This window comes from Bufo gargarizans, chromosome 10 (genome assembly GCF_014858855.1).
Source record: "Bufo gargarizans isolate SCDJY-AF-19 chromosome 10, ASM1485885v1, whole genome shotgun sequence".
Lineage (NCBI taxonomy): Eukaryota > Metazoa > Chordata > Amphibia > Anura > Bufonidae > Bufo > Bufo gargarizans.
Window position 1 is genome coordinate 65,719,824 of NC_058089.1, and position 17,260 is coordinate 65,737,083.

Genomic DNA, 17,260 nt, shown 5'->3' on the forward strand with positions numbered 1-17,260 from the left:
AAATGGTTGCCGAGAGCCAACATCACAATAATTGCAGACTGGGCCTGAAAAAGAGTCCCGGCCACCTGAGAAGAGTCCTGGTTATTCATAAATTCCTGTTTTCCCTTCCCACCTGCTGATGACTGACAGTCTTCTCCCTAGTTTTCTCCCTTTCTCTCTAGGAGAAAACTGACAGTCATCAGCAAATGGGTGAGAGAGCAGGAGACTATGTATAACCATGACTCTTCTCAGGCAAAACCAAAAGAAGAATACAAAAGTATATTACATTGCAAATGCTATGCTAATAACTTAGAGAGGGTTAGCAAATACATTTTGTACAAAATCATTTGAGCCCGTCTGCCGCACGCCAAGGCTATCTCTATAAGACTGGTCCTAACACTAAATCTCACCTGTTGGGTGCCATAACAGCGACCATGAAATCCAGGAAGTGCACGTCCTACATGCATGATGGGCCCCTTTTGATTTATATCTGTGTGGAGCCAAAATGGCCTTCATTGAATCCAGGGACTACAAATACCAGCATGCATGCTGAGCAGACTATATACTCATGCTAATTAAAAATCAGCCTGTGAGGCAGAAGTGGGGCTAAGGGAGTGCACGACCATAGGAGTCAGCCACAACTCCTATATATAATATTACAATACTTCTCAGGTAGATTTTACTCTCTTCAAGGCCTGGGCTGCAATTATGATGCTGGTTCTCAGCAACCACTTACGTTTAGTTCATGAGTGACACACCTCTGAAATCAGCATTTCAGTGAGGTCAGCATAAAGTTGATGACAGGTTCCCTTTAATGGAAAGTAACTTGTGTGGCATTAACACACATGTATTGCTGTACCTGAAAACTAATCCTGATTCAATAATAGATTTTTCTGCTTTCATATGGCAACAAATATATGGTGTTTGTGTGTATGTATTTTTCCATATTTAATTGGAATTCTTACAGAACAAGACTTTAATGAGCTGCACCAAAGAGGAAGCCAGTAAATGTAACCGAGCGTTTCACTATGATGACCAAAGTTGCATCCTCATGGAGTTCAGAGACTTTAATGAAGGGGCTATGAAGAATAAGGTAAAGTAAATTTGCATAGGCATATGTGCGTGCATCATCACTTTTCTGAGAACACATGCTTATATACTGAATGATGAGTGGTAGAAGAGTATGCTACATTTTGTAGTTCATATGTTTCCTTGTAGTAAACATAAGGTCTTGCACACACAGATATTATTTAGGCTACTTTCACATCTGCGTTGTGCTTCATTGTTAATGGGGACAAAACTGAACAAACCAGAACTGAGTGCACCAGAATGCAATCCGTTTCGGTTTGTTGCGTTCCCATGCTGGACAAAAACCGCTGCAAGCAGCATTTTTGTGCCCAGCATGGTAAACTGAAGAAGCTATTGACTGACATGGTTTTTGGTGCCAGATCAGTTTTTTTTCGGACATGAAAAACCCAGCTCCTATTGACTTACAATGGTTTTAGTGGCGGATCCAGTTACTTAATTTTCAATACAATACAGCCGGATCCATTCTAAAAGGATGCAGCCGGTCATATTAGTCAAACTGATGCGTTTTGCTGTGGTTTTGAGATCCCATGCCGGATCTCAAAACTGGACAGCAAAAACGCAGATGTTAAAGTAGCCTTATTCTGATCATCCTGTGCCCCTTTACCTGATAGTTCTGTGAGACTTGCATAGATATATCACTTTTTATGTGTCAGGTTTTAAAGTTACAACCACAGTGGATGTCTGAGCATGCGTGGAGTGCATGAAACAGCTGGGCTGTAATAGGGACTTTACCATACTGTAAACTCATTCTAGTGAAAAAAATGAAAAGCTTCTTTATTTATTACTTGTAGAGGTGTAAGTACCTGTAACGGGGTGCGGAGACCTGCTACTTAGCTTCGGGAGCGAGGATCTGTGTTCAGCCTCGTTCCCAGGGCGGCTTTTGCTAGCTGGGAGGCTCCCTGCTCCTAGTTCTGCCTTGAGCTCCGAGCTGATCACTCGGTGCTCGACTTGTTTGTCTGTCGGTCATGTGACGCTGGCCACGTCACATGACCATCACTCCCCATTATAAATACAGGCAACCTGCTGGCTACAGGTTGCCTGTGATTTTGGTCCCTTAGGCTGTGTATTATTATTGTTATTTAGCTTACCTTTGGATTTGACCCTTGATCTGCTTCCTGACACCTCTTCTGCCTGCTCCCTGAACCTTGACGCTACCTCCTTGCTTTTGGATTTTGTCTTTGCCTCTTCTCTTGTACTGACGTGACCTCCTGGACTGACCCCGGCTAGTTGACCCGCCTCACCCTTCCATTATTGGTGGTACCTTGCTTGTTCCACCTCTCTGTCTGCTTTAGTGCTACCTCTCATTGGCTGTCCGCTTCCCTGCTGTCTCTATCTCTCTGCTTGCACTTACTCAGGTCAGGGACTGTCGCCCAGTTGCGCCCCATCACCTAGGGCGGGTGGTACAAGTAGTCAGGGACAGGGGACTGGGTTGCAGCTCAGGGGGTGCACCTCTGCTCTATCTTTATACCCGCGACTCTACCCCGTGACAGTACCATAGAGACATACCATATGAAGGTGATGGGGCACTTTAGTGAGGGTTTGGTTAGCCACATCCTCTTTGCTATGAGTTAGTGGTGGAACTTCTGTAGGACTTTGGAAGGTCGGGGAGATAAGTATCAGGCATGTTGTATTTCAACTGCCCAATTTGTTTTATACTCTGGAGATAAGCCACTGCCAGAGGTGTCTGGTAGAGACATTTGTCTTCCTTCTTTATTCACTACATACGCATGCTTGTCTGAGGCTAAGCATACACATGTATCGGAGGATCTGGAGAGATATTGATTGATACAAATTTCAGTTTTCACAAAGTTTGCTGGTTCTGTGTTTTAACATCTTTTTGTCAGATATTAGGCGCCATATACCAAAATACAATTATAAGCATTTCAGATTTTTTTTTTACTTTTATTGACAAATACATCAGGTTTATGCAAAACTCTATATTTACAGTGTTGACCCTTCTTTTTCAAGACTTCTGCAATTTTCCCTGGCATGCGGGATATCAGCTTCTGGGCCACATCCTGAATGATGTCAACCCATTCTTACCTAATCAGAGCTTGAAGTTTATGACAATCTCTGTGTTTTTGTTTGCCCACTCGCTTTTTGAGGATTGACCACACGTTCTCAATGGGATTAAGATCTGGGGAGTTCCCCTAGATGTCTCCACGACAGCACCCTTGAGCTTAGCCCACCCTATTTGGGACAGGAAAAAAACTTTCCCTCCCTACCTAACTCAGTGTTTTGTGGAGAGAACAGGCGGTGATCATCTGTTTGTGAAGCCAATCTATTGTGGGGCGGGGCAGTTAAGGAAGGCAAAGCCCCTAACTTCCTACCTTCCTGGCCGGAGAATAACTGCTGTCGGGGGCCGATGCACCATGTGTAAAGCCCAATACTTGCTCCCTGCAGATCGCATCCAGTGACACTGGAAGAGGGCGCATGGAGTTCAGCGCCATTTTGGATGTGGGCACTTCCAGTGCGGGCGGCGCGGTCTTCCGGCGGGCCACAGGTAAGTCCAGATGCAGGGGGGGGGGCGAGGATTTCATCAAGCAGCTAGTGAGGAGGCCAGAAACAAATAGTATCTGCCCTCACTTTGCCCTTACTTGTCCTGCGTTCTACCGGAAGTGACGAGGATCGTGTCACTTCCAGTTTCAGCGTGCCGGCATCCCACATGGCCTGCCCTTATATGATGGCAGAGGCTGTTACGGGCAGTGGCCGGAAAGGTTGCAGATCCCCTCTCTGTGTCTAGTATGGATTGCAGCCCAGCTAATACAGGTCCAGCATCTCTTCAAACCGTGAGTAATCAGGATCTGGGGCCCATTTATCTTCCTTCTTATATGCTGGTTCTTATCACGGCATATATCTTTCTAATTTCTTAGGGAGAAAAGGAAGCTGTTTTAAAACAAAAAGATATGGCTGCTATTTGCAACAAAAAGCAGGATTTAGCATATAAAAGAACCTGTGTGTCCTTCTTGTACATCAAAGATTGTGCAGGATGAATCTCCTGTTTTGATGAATGATATAAGATCTATGGTTAAATAGGAAATCCAATCCGCTGTGTCTGGATTATCCGGATCCTTATCTAAGAAGAAATCTAAGAAAAGGATTAGAGAGCCTCCATCTTCTAATTCAGAAGATTCGTCTAATGTATTTTTTTCAGCTAGAGAGGAAGGTGAACACCTATATTCATCCTCTGAATAGGAAGACAAAAAGTTTTTCTTTTCTTCTGAGGATTTAGACCCATTTATCAGAGCCATATGTAGTACCATGGAAATTGAGCAAGTAAGAAAGCAAAATCAATTCAGGATACTATGTTCGGAGGTCTTGGTGAAAAAAAAAGAGAGCTTTCCCAATCCATGAAAATATTCATAGCCTAATAAATAAGGAATGGAATACTCTGAATAAAAGATCTATATTTCCTAGGGGTCTCGTTCAATGAAGCAGATATAGGAAATTGGAATTCTGTACCTATGATAGATGCCTCGGTGGCAAAACTTATAAAAAATACTTCAATACCTTTTGAGGATGCAGAACAACTTAAAGACCCTATGGATAAAAAAGCAGAGGAAAATATGTGTTCGGGCCTGATCAGGATAAAATATTAGAAAAAGCATCCGATAAGAAAAAAGGTTTCCCTGAAGATTATACGATAGACCCTATAAAAGACGTAATTTTCAGAGCCATAACAGGTCAGATAAAGGGAAATCTGGGAGGTGGAGTTACAGGAAGGGAGTAAAAATTTGATCTTTCCTTTTTGACTCCGAACCGCTCCCCTCAGCCTCTAAATGACGCCAGAAGTGTAGGAGGAAGGCTAAGCAATTTTTTACATCAATGACAGTTAGTCACCAACAACAGTTGGGTTATTCAAGTTCTACTAAACAGATACAAAATACAGTTTTCGGATCCTCGGCCTCAAAAATTTTGTCTCACTTCCTTTACTCCAGGTCCAACTTTAAAATATCTGCAAAAAGGGGTAGAAGGGTTATGGGATTTAGGCGCCATAGAGTCAGTCCCAGAAATAGAAAGGCATTTAGGGCATTACTCTCGTCTATTTTTAGTTAAAAAAAACAATGGTTCCCACAGAACAATTATAAATCTCAAACCTCTGAACAAATCTATTCTATACAGGAAGTTCAAGATGGATTCTATAAAGATGGCAATTCCTCTAATTTCAAAGAATGCAAGAATGGCCACGATAGACCTAAAGGACGCTTATTTCCATATCCCAATACATGCGGATCATCGGAAATTTCTCAGATTTGCTATCCCAGAAAAGAGAGGTATAAAACACTTCCAGTTTACTTGTCTTCCCTTCGGAATATCTTCCTCCCCCAGACTTTTTACGAAAATCATGGCAGAAGTAGTGGCTTTTCTCAGATTGAAGGGGGTTATAGTTTTGGCCTATTTGGACAATCTGTTAATATATAATGTCAACTAGATTTCGTTATACTGTAGCAACCTTACAAAATCTAGGTTGGATCATAAATTTGAAAAAATCTGATCTCCAAAAAGATCTGATCTCCAAAAAGAAAAAGTTCCTGGGAATTATTCTAGATTCAGGAAAACAAACAAAAAACTTTTTTTCCCCAGGAAAAAGTTGAAAACTTAATCCAGCTGCTCAAATTCTTCAGAGGCCTGAAAAAGGTATCTACAAGACAGGCCATGAAGATACTGGGACACATGACATCCTGTATCCCGGCAGTCCCATGGGCACAACGTCATTCCAGAATGCTTCAGGATCAGATCTTAAAGGTATGGAGTGGAAACCTGTTACATCTGGAATATATGTTTAGTCTTTCTATAAAAGTGAAGAGATCCGCAATTGGTGGCAGATGGAAAGCAGCCTCTTAGCAGGTATAGAGTGGATACAGGAACCCTCTCTATTAATGACAACGGATGCAAGCAGCAGAGGTTGGGGAGCACTCGTGGTCCAGATATCTTTTCAGGGAGTTTGGAGCAGATGGATGAAGGCAGCAGAGAGAGCTGGCAGCTGTATGGGAAGCAATGAAAGCATCAGGGAAAATAATATCCGGATCCCACTGGAAGATCTATTCGGACAACATGACCACAGTTGTGCTTCTCCGACACCAGGGAAGTACGAGGGGGCAACAACTGAAAAATTATCAGGAGAGATTCTTCAGTGGGCAGAAGAAAATCTATCATCTCTGACAGTGGTTCACCTCAGGGGTCAAGAAAATCTTTGGGCAGATTTTCTAAGCAGGAACTAGATCATAGCGGGGAAATGATATCTTCGCAAGAGGAAACAACTGAAAGCTAAAGAGATTCTGCTCCCTTCATCCAGAAGACATCTAGACTCATGTAGATGCGTTTTCCATCAAATGGACTCTGTATCTCTGTTATACCTATCCTCCGATAAACATACTGCCCAGGGCACTTCAAAAAATAAAGAGAGAAGATGCGAAGGTTATACTGGCCCAGAAGAGCATGGTTATCGCTCATAGCGGAAATGAGCTCTCTTCCTCCTCTCCAGCTTTCACATATTCCCAATCTGGTCATGCAGGGTCGAGTTCCACTAAAAAATCTAGATCTAAGAGTCTGGATGTTGAACGGCTCAGCATAGAAAATAAAGGATTTTCATCCAGAGTGGTAGACAAAATATTGATTTTTCTTTTCTTAGTGTTCCTACAAGTCTAGAATTTTTTTCAGGAAGGACTGGATCTTGGGCTTAAACTTAGTACTCTTAGACCGGATGCGTCGCTTGTGCATTGCAGGAAAACCGCACGAGTAGGCATGCAATTGCAGTCAGTGCTGCGGTGCTTCGCTGAGGTGTGTTGGTTGACGTCCTTGGTCACCTTCCTTGTGGACACTGGGTGCCGTCATCTTCCGGAAGTGATGTTGGAGTCTCTGACATCACTTCCGGAGTTTTCCTCGCGATGCGATTTCGTGTCCTTTTGCGATTTTTTTTATTTATTTTTATTATTATTATATTTTTTTATATATATAATTAGGGATTTTCTCCTTCTGTTGGAGTATTTATTGTGTTCATTCTTGGGGGTGAAACTTTTTATTATGCCAAAATGTGTTTCTCCTCTGGTGGCGGGGGCTCGGTTCTGGGCCCATCCCCTCCCCTATTTATGGAAGCATTGCACACCAGGTCGGTCTCTGGCTGCACATGCTTTTTTATCTAGCTCTCAGAGTCCTATAAGCTGGTGTTCCTCCACTTATTGGTGCCTTATTTCTTCTGGTCCTCATTTTCAGCTTCCGCCGGCCTGCCTTTCTTTTACCTTTTCTCCTGAAACATTTATTGGTTGTTTATAAATGTTTTACTTGTCTTTTTTCCCTCAGTGATGTCTTCTCCACAGGATAGGATTGCAGAAAGGTGGGTTCTTGCTATGATTGTAGCGCAATTTTGGAGGATAGCTGTCCCTACTCCAGGTGTGACGGCTGCCGTCCGGGGGTCCAACCTTCCACTGAACCTACAATGCAGGATATGTATCAATGGGTGAAGACCTATGTTGATGGATCCATCAAAGGAGTTACTTCATATTTCTTTCCTCCTGATAAGATGCAAAAGTTACTTAAGTCATCAGGTCGGGGGACCTTGATGTTGACCCGGGGGAGCCCTCTGACCCCGCTGGTCGGGCACTTCGTGTCTTTAAAGCGGATGAGACCCTCCTCTCTGTCATGCGTACAGAGTGGAAGAAACCCTAAAAAGGTCCGGTTCTAACCAAGAGATTCAAAACCATGTTTCTGATGGCTAAACCCTTGGTGGAATCGTGGGGTTTCATTCCCAAGGTGGACATGGCTATTGCCAAATTGTTCAAGCGCACTCTGGTTCCTGTGGGTCTAGTCTGCAGGATCCCCTTAATTGGAGAGCAGAGTGCACTTTCAAGAGAAGTTATACGGCATCTGCAGCTTCCGCGTCTACAGCCATCGCTGCTATAGAAGTTTCTACCTTCCTCCGGTCTCGCCTAAACCAGATCCAGACGGATGTGGATCAGAAGGTGTCTTGGGACGACATTCTGGCGGCTTTCAAGACTGTTAACCTGGCGATGGATTTCCTGTGTGATACAGCGCAACAACAGTTGAAGTTGGCGGCCAAATCCATAGCTCTGGTGTCAGCTACCCGCAGTCCTTTGTGGCTTAAGCCTTGGGTCGCTGACAATTCCTCTAAATATAATTTATGTAGCCTTCCCTTTGAGCCCAACTGTTTGTTCAGCTCGGAGTTAGATAAGATTATGGAAGGCATGTCAGATAAAAAGGGGAAGAGTCTTCCCCAACAGTCCTTTCGGGGGCAGGGCATACAAAACCGTGGTGGTAGGTGTGACCAGCAGTCCGGAGGGACTGGGGAGCGCAGTGAAGAGGTTCGACTACGTGCCTCCTTGAGGCTCTTGGATGACTCCCGCCATCCTGCCAGAAGATTTCCCCACTCCCCTACCTCATCTTCCCGTCGGAGGTCGTCTCTCCCACTTCAAGGACATTTGGATCCGAGAGATTTCTGATCCCTGGGTCCTGAATGTCATCTCAGAGGAATACTTCAATCTTATATCTCTTCCTCCAGACAGGTACATAAGAACCAAACTTTTACAGGCTGCAAGGCAGTCGGTTCTGGAGACTTACATTCAGGATTACATCCACAAGGGGGCTCTGGAGGAGGTTCCGGCAGGGGAACGGGGCTTAGGGATTTACTCACCAGTATTTCTGGTTCCCAAGGCGTGAGGGGATCTTCGGAAGATTATTGATTTGAGATTCTTCCATCGATATGTAAGGAAAGTAAGGTTCCGTATGGAGACCATCATGTCAGTGGTTCACGTTCTCAATCCTGGAGATGTGATGGCAACCCTGGACTTCAAAGATGCGTATTTGTGCATCCCAATTCATCCTGCTTCCAGGAAATATCTCAGGATCGCGGTCCAGGTGTCCAGGCTCGTTGCCTTTCCCTTCTGCATTTCTCCTGCCCCTCACACTCAGGTGATAGTTTCTGTGGTGGCAGCTCTAAGACTCCAAGGACTGACCATCATTTCGTATCTGGACAATTGGCTTTTAAAAGCCTCTTCCTTTGTGGTCCTGATCCACCATCTTCATGTAGCGATCTCCTTTTTGTAGCGATCTGACGAAGTCGAACGTGAGCCTGTCGACTTCAGTAAGATATTTAGGCTTCATAATCGACTCAGTTGGATTGTCTCTCCGGTTGACTCCAGAAAGAAGATCCCGAATACAGAACACGGCAGAATTCCTATCCGTGCCTCAAGTTTCAGCCATTTCACCTGGTCTCAACAAGTCTTTTTCTCGAGACCCGCTCATCAAATTGTTCCTTAAAGGAGCTGAAAGATTAAAGCCTACAGTACTGAAACCTATTCCTCAGTGGGATTTATCAGTAGTTCTCAAGGGGTTAGCATCCCCCCCCCCCCCCCCCCTTTAATCCTTTCAAGTTTGTCACATGGAAACTTGTGTTTCTCCTTGCAGTGACTTCGGCCAAGAGGGTCTCTGAGCTTCAAGCTCTCTCAGCGCAAGAGCCCTATACCATTTTTTTGCAAGACAGGGTCCTTCTAAGATTTCTCCTGTACTTTAGGCCTAAGGTTCCTTCATTCCAGAATATCAACCAGGTGAGGTTCTTTGTACACCTTCTACCTCCTCCGAGGAACCTGCTACATCCTCTGATGTCTCGAGATGCCTCCGGATCTATTGATAGATCAAAGGAGTTCAGGAGAGATGAAAATCTTCTAATCCTGTTTGCCGGTAAGTTTAAAGGCCATAAGGCATCAAAACCATCCATCAGTCGATGGATTAAGGAGGCTATTAGGGAATCCTTTGTTTCCCAATCTCTAGATCCTCCGGGGTTTGTAAAGGCCCATTCTACTAGGGCTGTAGCTACTTCTTTTGCCGAGAGGAGTCTTCTTCCGCTCGACATGATTTGCAAATCTACCTCCTGGAGCTCTGAATCAACATTCATCTCCCATTATAGACTAGATGCCAGATTAGCTGAGTACTCAGCCTTTGGGCAGACTATACTTGGTTCTGCCAGACATGATGGCTCTCCCTAGGGGTTCTTCTTGCTATCTCCCCATCTGTGCTGCTGGTGGGACGTAAGGGAATCGTTAATTTCTAACAATAATTTGTTTTTCCTTAGTCCTAACAGCAGCACACAAATTTCCCACCCTAGTAAGGCTAGTTTTTTTCTTGCTATAACACAATGGGCTGGGGTTGATTCGCTCCTTTATAGGGGAGGCTTAAGTTTTTTATTAAGTTTATTATTTGGACTCATTAAAATTCCGCTGGTCCTACCAGTCCACTGGGGATGGTTAACCCCCATCTATGATGCTGTTAGGACTAAGGGAAAACAAATTATCGTTAGAAATTAACGATTTTTTAAAACAAAAAAAAAATGATGTTTCGGTGTCTCCATATATTGAGCCATAGTTTTTTTTATTTTTTGGGCGATTGTCTTAGGTAGGGGCTCATTTTTTGTGGGATGAGGTGACGGTTAGATTGGTACTATTTTGGTGGGCATACGCCTTTTTGATCACTCGCTGTTGTACTTTTTGTGATGTAAGGTGACCAAAAAAATGGTTTATTTAGGACCGTTTTTATTTTTTACGGTGTTCATCTGACATGTGATATGTTCATAGAGCCGGTTGATACGGACGCAGAGATACCTAATATATCTATTTTATTTTTTTATTTATTTAATTTTTGGGGGGGAAAACTTTATTTTTTCAACTTTTCAACCTAAGGTAGGCAGCCACACGGGGATCCGATGGCCCCTTCGACCGCCCGCCGCAACTCCCATAAAAGCCGCAAACCGCAGGTCTGAAGTCACACGCATATCTACAAGATTTCGAGCGTCAATGCGCTTTGGAGGGTCTGGAACCGGAGCAATGGGCCACGATTCTAAGCAGCAAACTCACGGGCCAAGCAGCAGAGGCATACAAGCAGTTCCTGATACAGCCATACACGCCAGGGTAAAGGACATTCTGCTAGCCAGGTATGCCGTGACCCCAGAGACTTACAGGAAAAAGTTTTGGGCATTACGGAAAGGGGGCCGAGACTCTTTCACCGAATGGGCTTTTAGGATGTATCGGTCAGCCCAAAACTGGATACAAGGCTGCCAGGCCACAACGCTAGAGGAGGTGCTACAACTCCTCTTGCTAGAACAATTTTTTGACCACACACCTGCAGACACCAGGGACTGGGTCAGAGACAGCAAGCCGGCCACAATTGAGGAAGCGGCCAAGCTGGCAGACGAGCATCACGGGGGAAGAAAAGGAGAGGCTAGTGGGAACCGCCATCTGGGGAGGTCCAGCATTCCAACGCCAGGTCCTGTGACCCACCACCGACCGAACGCGGTACCACCCACAACACAGACTAATTTTAACCGGAGACCGCCATTGGTATGTCACCAGTGCAATCAACCAGGGCACTACAAAATACATTGTCCTCAGCAGAGCAGAGGCAATTGGGAGCGACCATAACCACCGCCACCGAGGGCAGCCGCTCATCACTATCAACATGAGCCGCTGGAAGACCACAGCCCTGAATCTGAGCAATGGGCCGTACTTCATGAGGTGGACCTAGCCCAAGCCGTCTGGGTGCACCACAGACAATGGGTCACCGTAGATGGAAAGGAGGCTGAGGAACTACGAGACTCTGGGGCCACCCTTACTCTGGTGCAGCCTCACACCATATCTGCAAAAGCGCGCACCAACAGGACTGTTGCAGTAACAGTGGCAGGAGGCGCAATCCACAAACTACCCACAGCCCGAGTGCAGTTAAATTGGGGCACCGGAGCCAAGCAGATGGAAGTAGGCATTATATCTGGCCTACCTGCGGAAGTATTGTTGGGGAACGATTTGGGGTGCCTTAATTCACAGCTGCTTACCCCAGCTTTGGTCAAGCCCAGCAGTCAGACCCCACCTTAGCAGGTTACAGGAAGGCCGTAGGTACCCCTAAGGAAGGTAATGCCCAAGAGAACTTCCACTGGGACAAGAGACTGCTATATAGGGTCACAGGGGGAGTGGGAAGTGGGGCAGCCCAAGTTATAAAAAGGCAGCTAGTCGTACCCCAGAAATACAGAGCAGAGCTTCTAAAGCTCAGCCATGATATCCCGCTAGCCGGACATCTGGGTATCAAGAAAACTAAGGACCGCCTTACCCAGACGTTCCTCTGGCCAGGGATATCAAAACACTTGCAGACGTACTGCAGGACATGTGACACATGTCAAAGGATAGGGAAACGGGGGGACCACCCCAAGGCCAAGTTACGGTCCCTACCTATAATAGAGGAACCATTCTACAGAGTGGCAGTAGACCTGATAGGACCCCTCAACAAACCCAGCTCCTCCGGAAAGCGCTACATCCTCACAGTGGTGGACTACGCCAACAGGTACCCTGAGGCTTTGGCGCTCTCCAAGATTGAGGCGGAGATGGTAGCAGAGGCTCTAGTCAGGATCTTTTCCCGAGTAGGATTCCGCCAGGAAATACTCTCCGATCAGGGAACACAGTTCACGGCAACTGTCACTCAACAGTTATGGCAGAGCTGCGAGGTGAAACCGTTATTTAGCTCCCCCTACCACCCCCAGACCAACGGCCTCTGTGAACGATTCAACGGCACACTTAAGCAGATGCTCACAGCGTTCACAGAGTCCTACGGTCAATGGGAGAAATTTCTACCCCCATCTCCTGTTTGCCTACCGGGAAGTGCCCCAGGAGTCGACCGGGTTCTCCCCCTTCAAACTCCTATACGGGAGAAAAGTCCGGGGACCCCTGGACCTTATACGGGAGCACTGGGAGGGAAACACAGGCGAGGAAGGGATCCCAGTGTTGCCATACATGCTGGAGTTCCAGGACCGCCTGCGAGCACTGACCCAATCAGTTTGGGAGAACCTGCGGGCGTCCTAGAAACGACAGAAACAATGGTATGACCGGGGAGCACGAGATAGGAACCTGGAAGTAGGGCAAAAGGTATTAGCCCTCAGACCATCCAAAAAGGACAAGCTACAGGCAGCATGGCAGGGGCTATTTAAAGTGGTGGAACGAATTAGCAACACCACCTATATTGTGGCCAAATGTTCGGATGAAAGGATCAGACGAGCCTTTCATGTGAACATGTTGAAACCGTACTTCGAGCGCTCCGAGGACGTGGCCGCCATCTGAGCCCCGTGCACTGATGATAGCGAGGGACTCCCCTTACCTGACCTACTGGCAGCTAACCAAGGTACCCTAGAGCAGGTCGGGTTGGGGGAGAAACTAGATCCCACACAGCAGGCAGACGCACTACAACTGCTGCGGGAGTACGGTGGGCTGTTCTCGGTCCTACCCGGGTACACCTCCGCCACAGTACACCGGGTGGAGACGCAGGGGAAGACCCCATTACGGCAACAGCCGTACCGTATCCCGGCAGCCGTACGGACCAGCATGTGGAAAGAAATCCAAGAAATGTTGGCGTTACGGGTTATTGAGGCTTCCTAAAGTCCCTTGGCGTCCCCGGTGGTTCTAGTACCGAAGCGAGACGGTATGACTCGTTTCTGTATTGATTACCAGAAACGGAATGACCAGACGATCACTGACGCATACCCCATGCCTCGGATCGACGAATTGCTTGATCGCATGGCCAGCGGGCAATTCCTAACTACCCTGGACCTGTACAAAGGGTATTGGCAAATTCCGCTAGACTCTGCCGCCATACCGAAGTCGGCATTCGTCACTCCATTCGGGCTATACCAATTTCGGGTTATGCCTTTTGGGATGAAGAATGCCCCGGCTACATTTCAACGAATGGCGGACCGACTTCTGGAGGGAATGCAGGACTTAGCATGTGCCTACCTAGATGATATTGCCATCTATAGCGGCACATGGGAGGCGCACCTGACGCACTTGGCTACGGTATTTGGGAGGTTACAAGAAGCCGGTCTCACCCTGAAACCCGAGAAATGCACTGCAGGGTATTATAGAAAGTTTGTCCCTGAGTATAGCACCCTAGCAAAACCCCTCACCGACCTGACCAAAATGTCCCTACCCAAGCAAGGTAGACTGGTCCCCAGAGTGTGCAACGGCGTTCCAGAGACTTAAGACTGCTTTGAGCGAAGCCCCAGTATTGGCAGCCCCAGACCCTAACAAAACCTTTCTCGTTCATACAGATGTCTCCATGTTTGGGCTGGGAGCCGTGCTGAGCCAAGTGGGGGGCGATGGCATGGAGCACCCGGTGGCATACCTCAGCCGTAAGTTATTACCTCGGGAGGTCAGTTATGCCACCGTGGAAAAAGAATGCCTGGCTCTTGTATGGGCCTTAATGAAACTTCAACCGTACCTTTATGGCCGTGCATTTAACCTACTCACCACAACCCCCTCATTTAGCTCAACCGAGTCTATGAAGACAATCCCCGGTTGCTGCGCTGGAGTCTAGCGTTGCAGCCCTACAATTTTACACTACAATTTGTAGGGCTGGCAGGGTCTAGGCGGGTATGCCGACCCATGGAACTAAGGGGGAGTATTGTGAAGAAAATAGACTTTATTCGGTTTTTACCTTTTTGTGAATTGATCGACCGCACACGCGTAATTCATGGAACTGTTTTGGTCAGGAGCCTCGTGTGTGGTCGGTAACTTGTGATTTCCATTATTTTAAAGAACCCGATCTGGGTGAAATTTGGATATGTTGGTCCCCCAGATGTGGGGATACCTTGTGGGGAAAAGGGTGTTCAAACGTTTGGGAGAATTGTGTGCTCTCTGCCTGGGGATAATTGGTTTATGCCTTAACTTATCTCAATAGCTCCCAGACAGAGAGAGGGTGGGGGTTACTGTAACTCTGTATGTTAATTGGTTATTATCCTTTGTTTACTGTGGGAGAACCTCTTGCAGGAGGATTTCTCATAAAAGACAGTGTGTTATCAATAAAAAGTATTCCTGTTACACCCTTCATGAAGTCTAGGCTCATGGTTGGCTAATATTCCATTTGCTGGGGAGAATCATCTTGGAAGCATTCATCGACCCTATTCCCCTATTTTCTATGGTAGCTATAATCACATATGCTCAGCTATTGAGAATGGAATAGAAGGCCGCAGTACCATAACCACTGTAGGTCTTAACAAGGCTAAACTAATAACACACAACAAATTAAATGTTATCATGTTTTTATTCAACACACCATGTAAACATTTACAGTGCAGGTGGAAAATGTATGTGAACCCTTGGATTTTATAACTGTTTGAACCTCCTTTGGCAGCAATAACTTCAATCAAACATTTCCTGTAGTTGCAGATCAGACGTGCACAACAGTCAGAAGTAATTCTTGACCATTCCTCTTAACAGAACTGTTTCAGTTCATCAATATTCTTGGGATGTCTGGTGTGAATCACTTTCTTGAGGTTATCCCACAGCATCTCAATCTGGTTGAGGTCAGGACTCTGACTGGGCCACTCCAGAAGGCGTATTTTCTTCTGTTTAAGCCATTCTGTTGTTGATTTACTCCTATGCTTTGGGTCGTTGTCCTGTTGCAACACCTATCTTCTGTTGAGCTTCAGCTGGTGGACAGATACCCTTAAGTTCTCCTGCAAAATGTCTTGATGAACTTGGAAATTCATGTTTGCTTTGATGATAGCAATCCGTCTAGGCCCTGACACAGCAAAGCAGCCCCACACCATGATGCTCCCACCACCATACTTCACAGATGGGATGAGGTTTTGATGTTGGTGTGCTGTGCCTCTTTTTCTCCACACATAGTGGTGTGTGTTTCTTCCAAACAACTCAACTTTGGTTTAACCTGTCCACAGAATATTTTGCCAGTACTGCTGTGTAACATCCAGGTGCAACATCAGTGGCTTCCTCTGTGGTATCCTTCCATGAAATCCATTCTTGTTTAGTGTTTTACGTATCGTAGATTCGCTAACAGGGATGTTAGCATATGCCAGAGACTTTTGTAAGTCTTTAGCTGACACTCTAGGATTCTTCTTTACCTTACTGAGCAGTCTGCGCTGTGCTCTTGCAGTCATCTTTACAGTATGGCCACTCCTAGGGAGAGTAGCAGCAGTGCTGAACTTTCTCCATTTATGGACAATTTGTCTTACTGTGGACTGATGAACAGCAAGGCTTTTGGAGATACTTTTATAACCCTTTCCAGCTTTATGCAAGTCAACAATTCTTAATCGTAGGTCTTCTGAGAGCTCTTTTGTGCGAGGCAGCATTCAGGTAATACTTCTTGTGAAAGGCAAACCCAGAACTGGTGTGTGTTTTTTATAGGGCAAGGCAGCTGTAATCAACACCTCCAATCTCATCTCATTGATTGGACTCCAGTTGGCTGACACCTCACTCTAATTAGCTCTTGGAGATGTCATTAGTCTAGGGGTTCACATACTTTTTCCACCTGCACTGTGAATGTTTACATGGTGTGTTCAATAAAAACATGGTAACATGTAATTCTTTGTGTGTTTTTAGTTTAAGCAAACTGTGATTGTCTATTGTTGTGACTTAGATGAAGATTTGATCACATTTATGACCAATTTGTTCAGAAATCCATATAATTCCAAAGGGTTCACATACTTTTTCTTGCAACTGTATGTGCATATATATATAATAAAATTATACTAAACTAGACATTAAGCCCGTTACAATAGCGCTAGAACAGTAGTGCATAAACATTAGTAGAAACGGACTGCTGGCACTGACTGGTGGCTATGGCTGAGACTGCTGGCACTGACTGGTGGCCGAGACTGGTGGCTGTGGCTGAGATTGCTAGTTGTGGCTTGTGGCTGAGACTGCTGGCACTGGCTGCTGCTGAGACTGCTGGCCTTGATTGCTTGGTATTACACTTTTTGTGATGTAAGGTGATTAAAAAAAAGGCACATTTTTTATTTTATTTTTTTACAGCATTCACCAGACGGGTTGGATCACATACTATTTTTATAGAGCAGGTTGTTACGGACACAGCGATGCCTAATATGTACATTTTGTTATTTTAGTTTACAGAATACAGTTAGTTAGTTTACAGTTTTTGTGTTTCTATTTTCTGAAAGCCATTTTTTTTATTTTATTTTTTGGGCGATTGTCTTAGGTAGGGTCTCATTTTTTGCGTGATGAGATGACGGTTTGATTGGTACCATTATGATGGGGCACATATAACTTTTTGTGATGTAAGGTGATAAAAAATTGATATTTTTTTGGCACTTTTTTATTTTTTATGGTGTTCACCAGATGGGTTGGATCACATGCTATTTTTTATAGAGCAGGTCGTCACGGACATGACAATA

General features: G+C 45.5%; 1 protein-coding gene across 6 annotated transcripts in view; it reads left to right on the top strand.

Annotated features, from left to right (window-relative positions):
- The window catches only part of MUS81 (MUS81 structure-specific endonuclease subunit), a 391,902-nt gene that overhangs the window by 343,339 nt on the left and 31,303 nt on the right, over positions 1-17,260 (top strand). For all 6 annotated transcript variants that reach the window (XM_044271087.1, XM_044271085.1, XM_044271088.1 and 3 more), the window contains one exon: positions 947-1,072. In XM_044271087.1, coding sequence (XP_044127022.1) covers positions 947-1,072 — 126 coding nt within the window. The remainder of the gene's footprint in view (positions 1-946; positions 1,073-17,260) is intronic.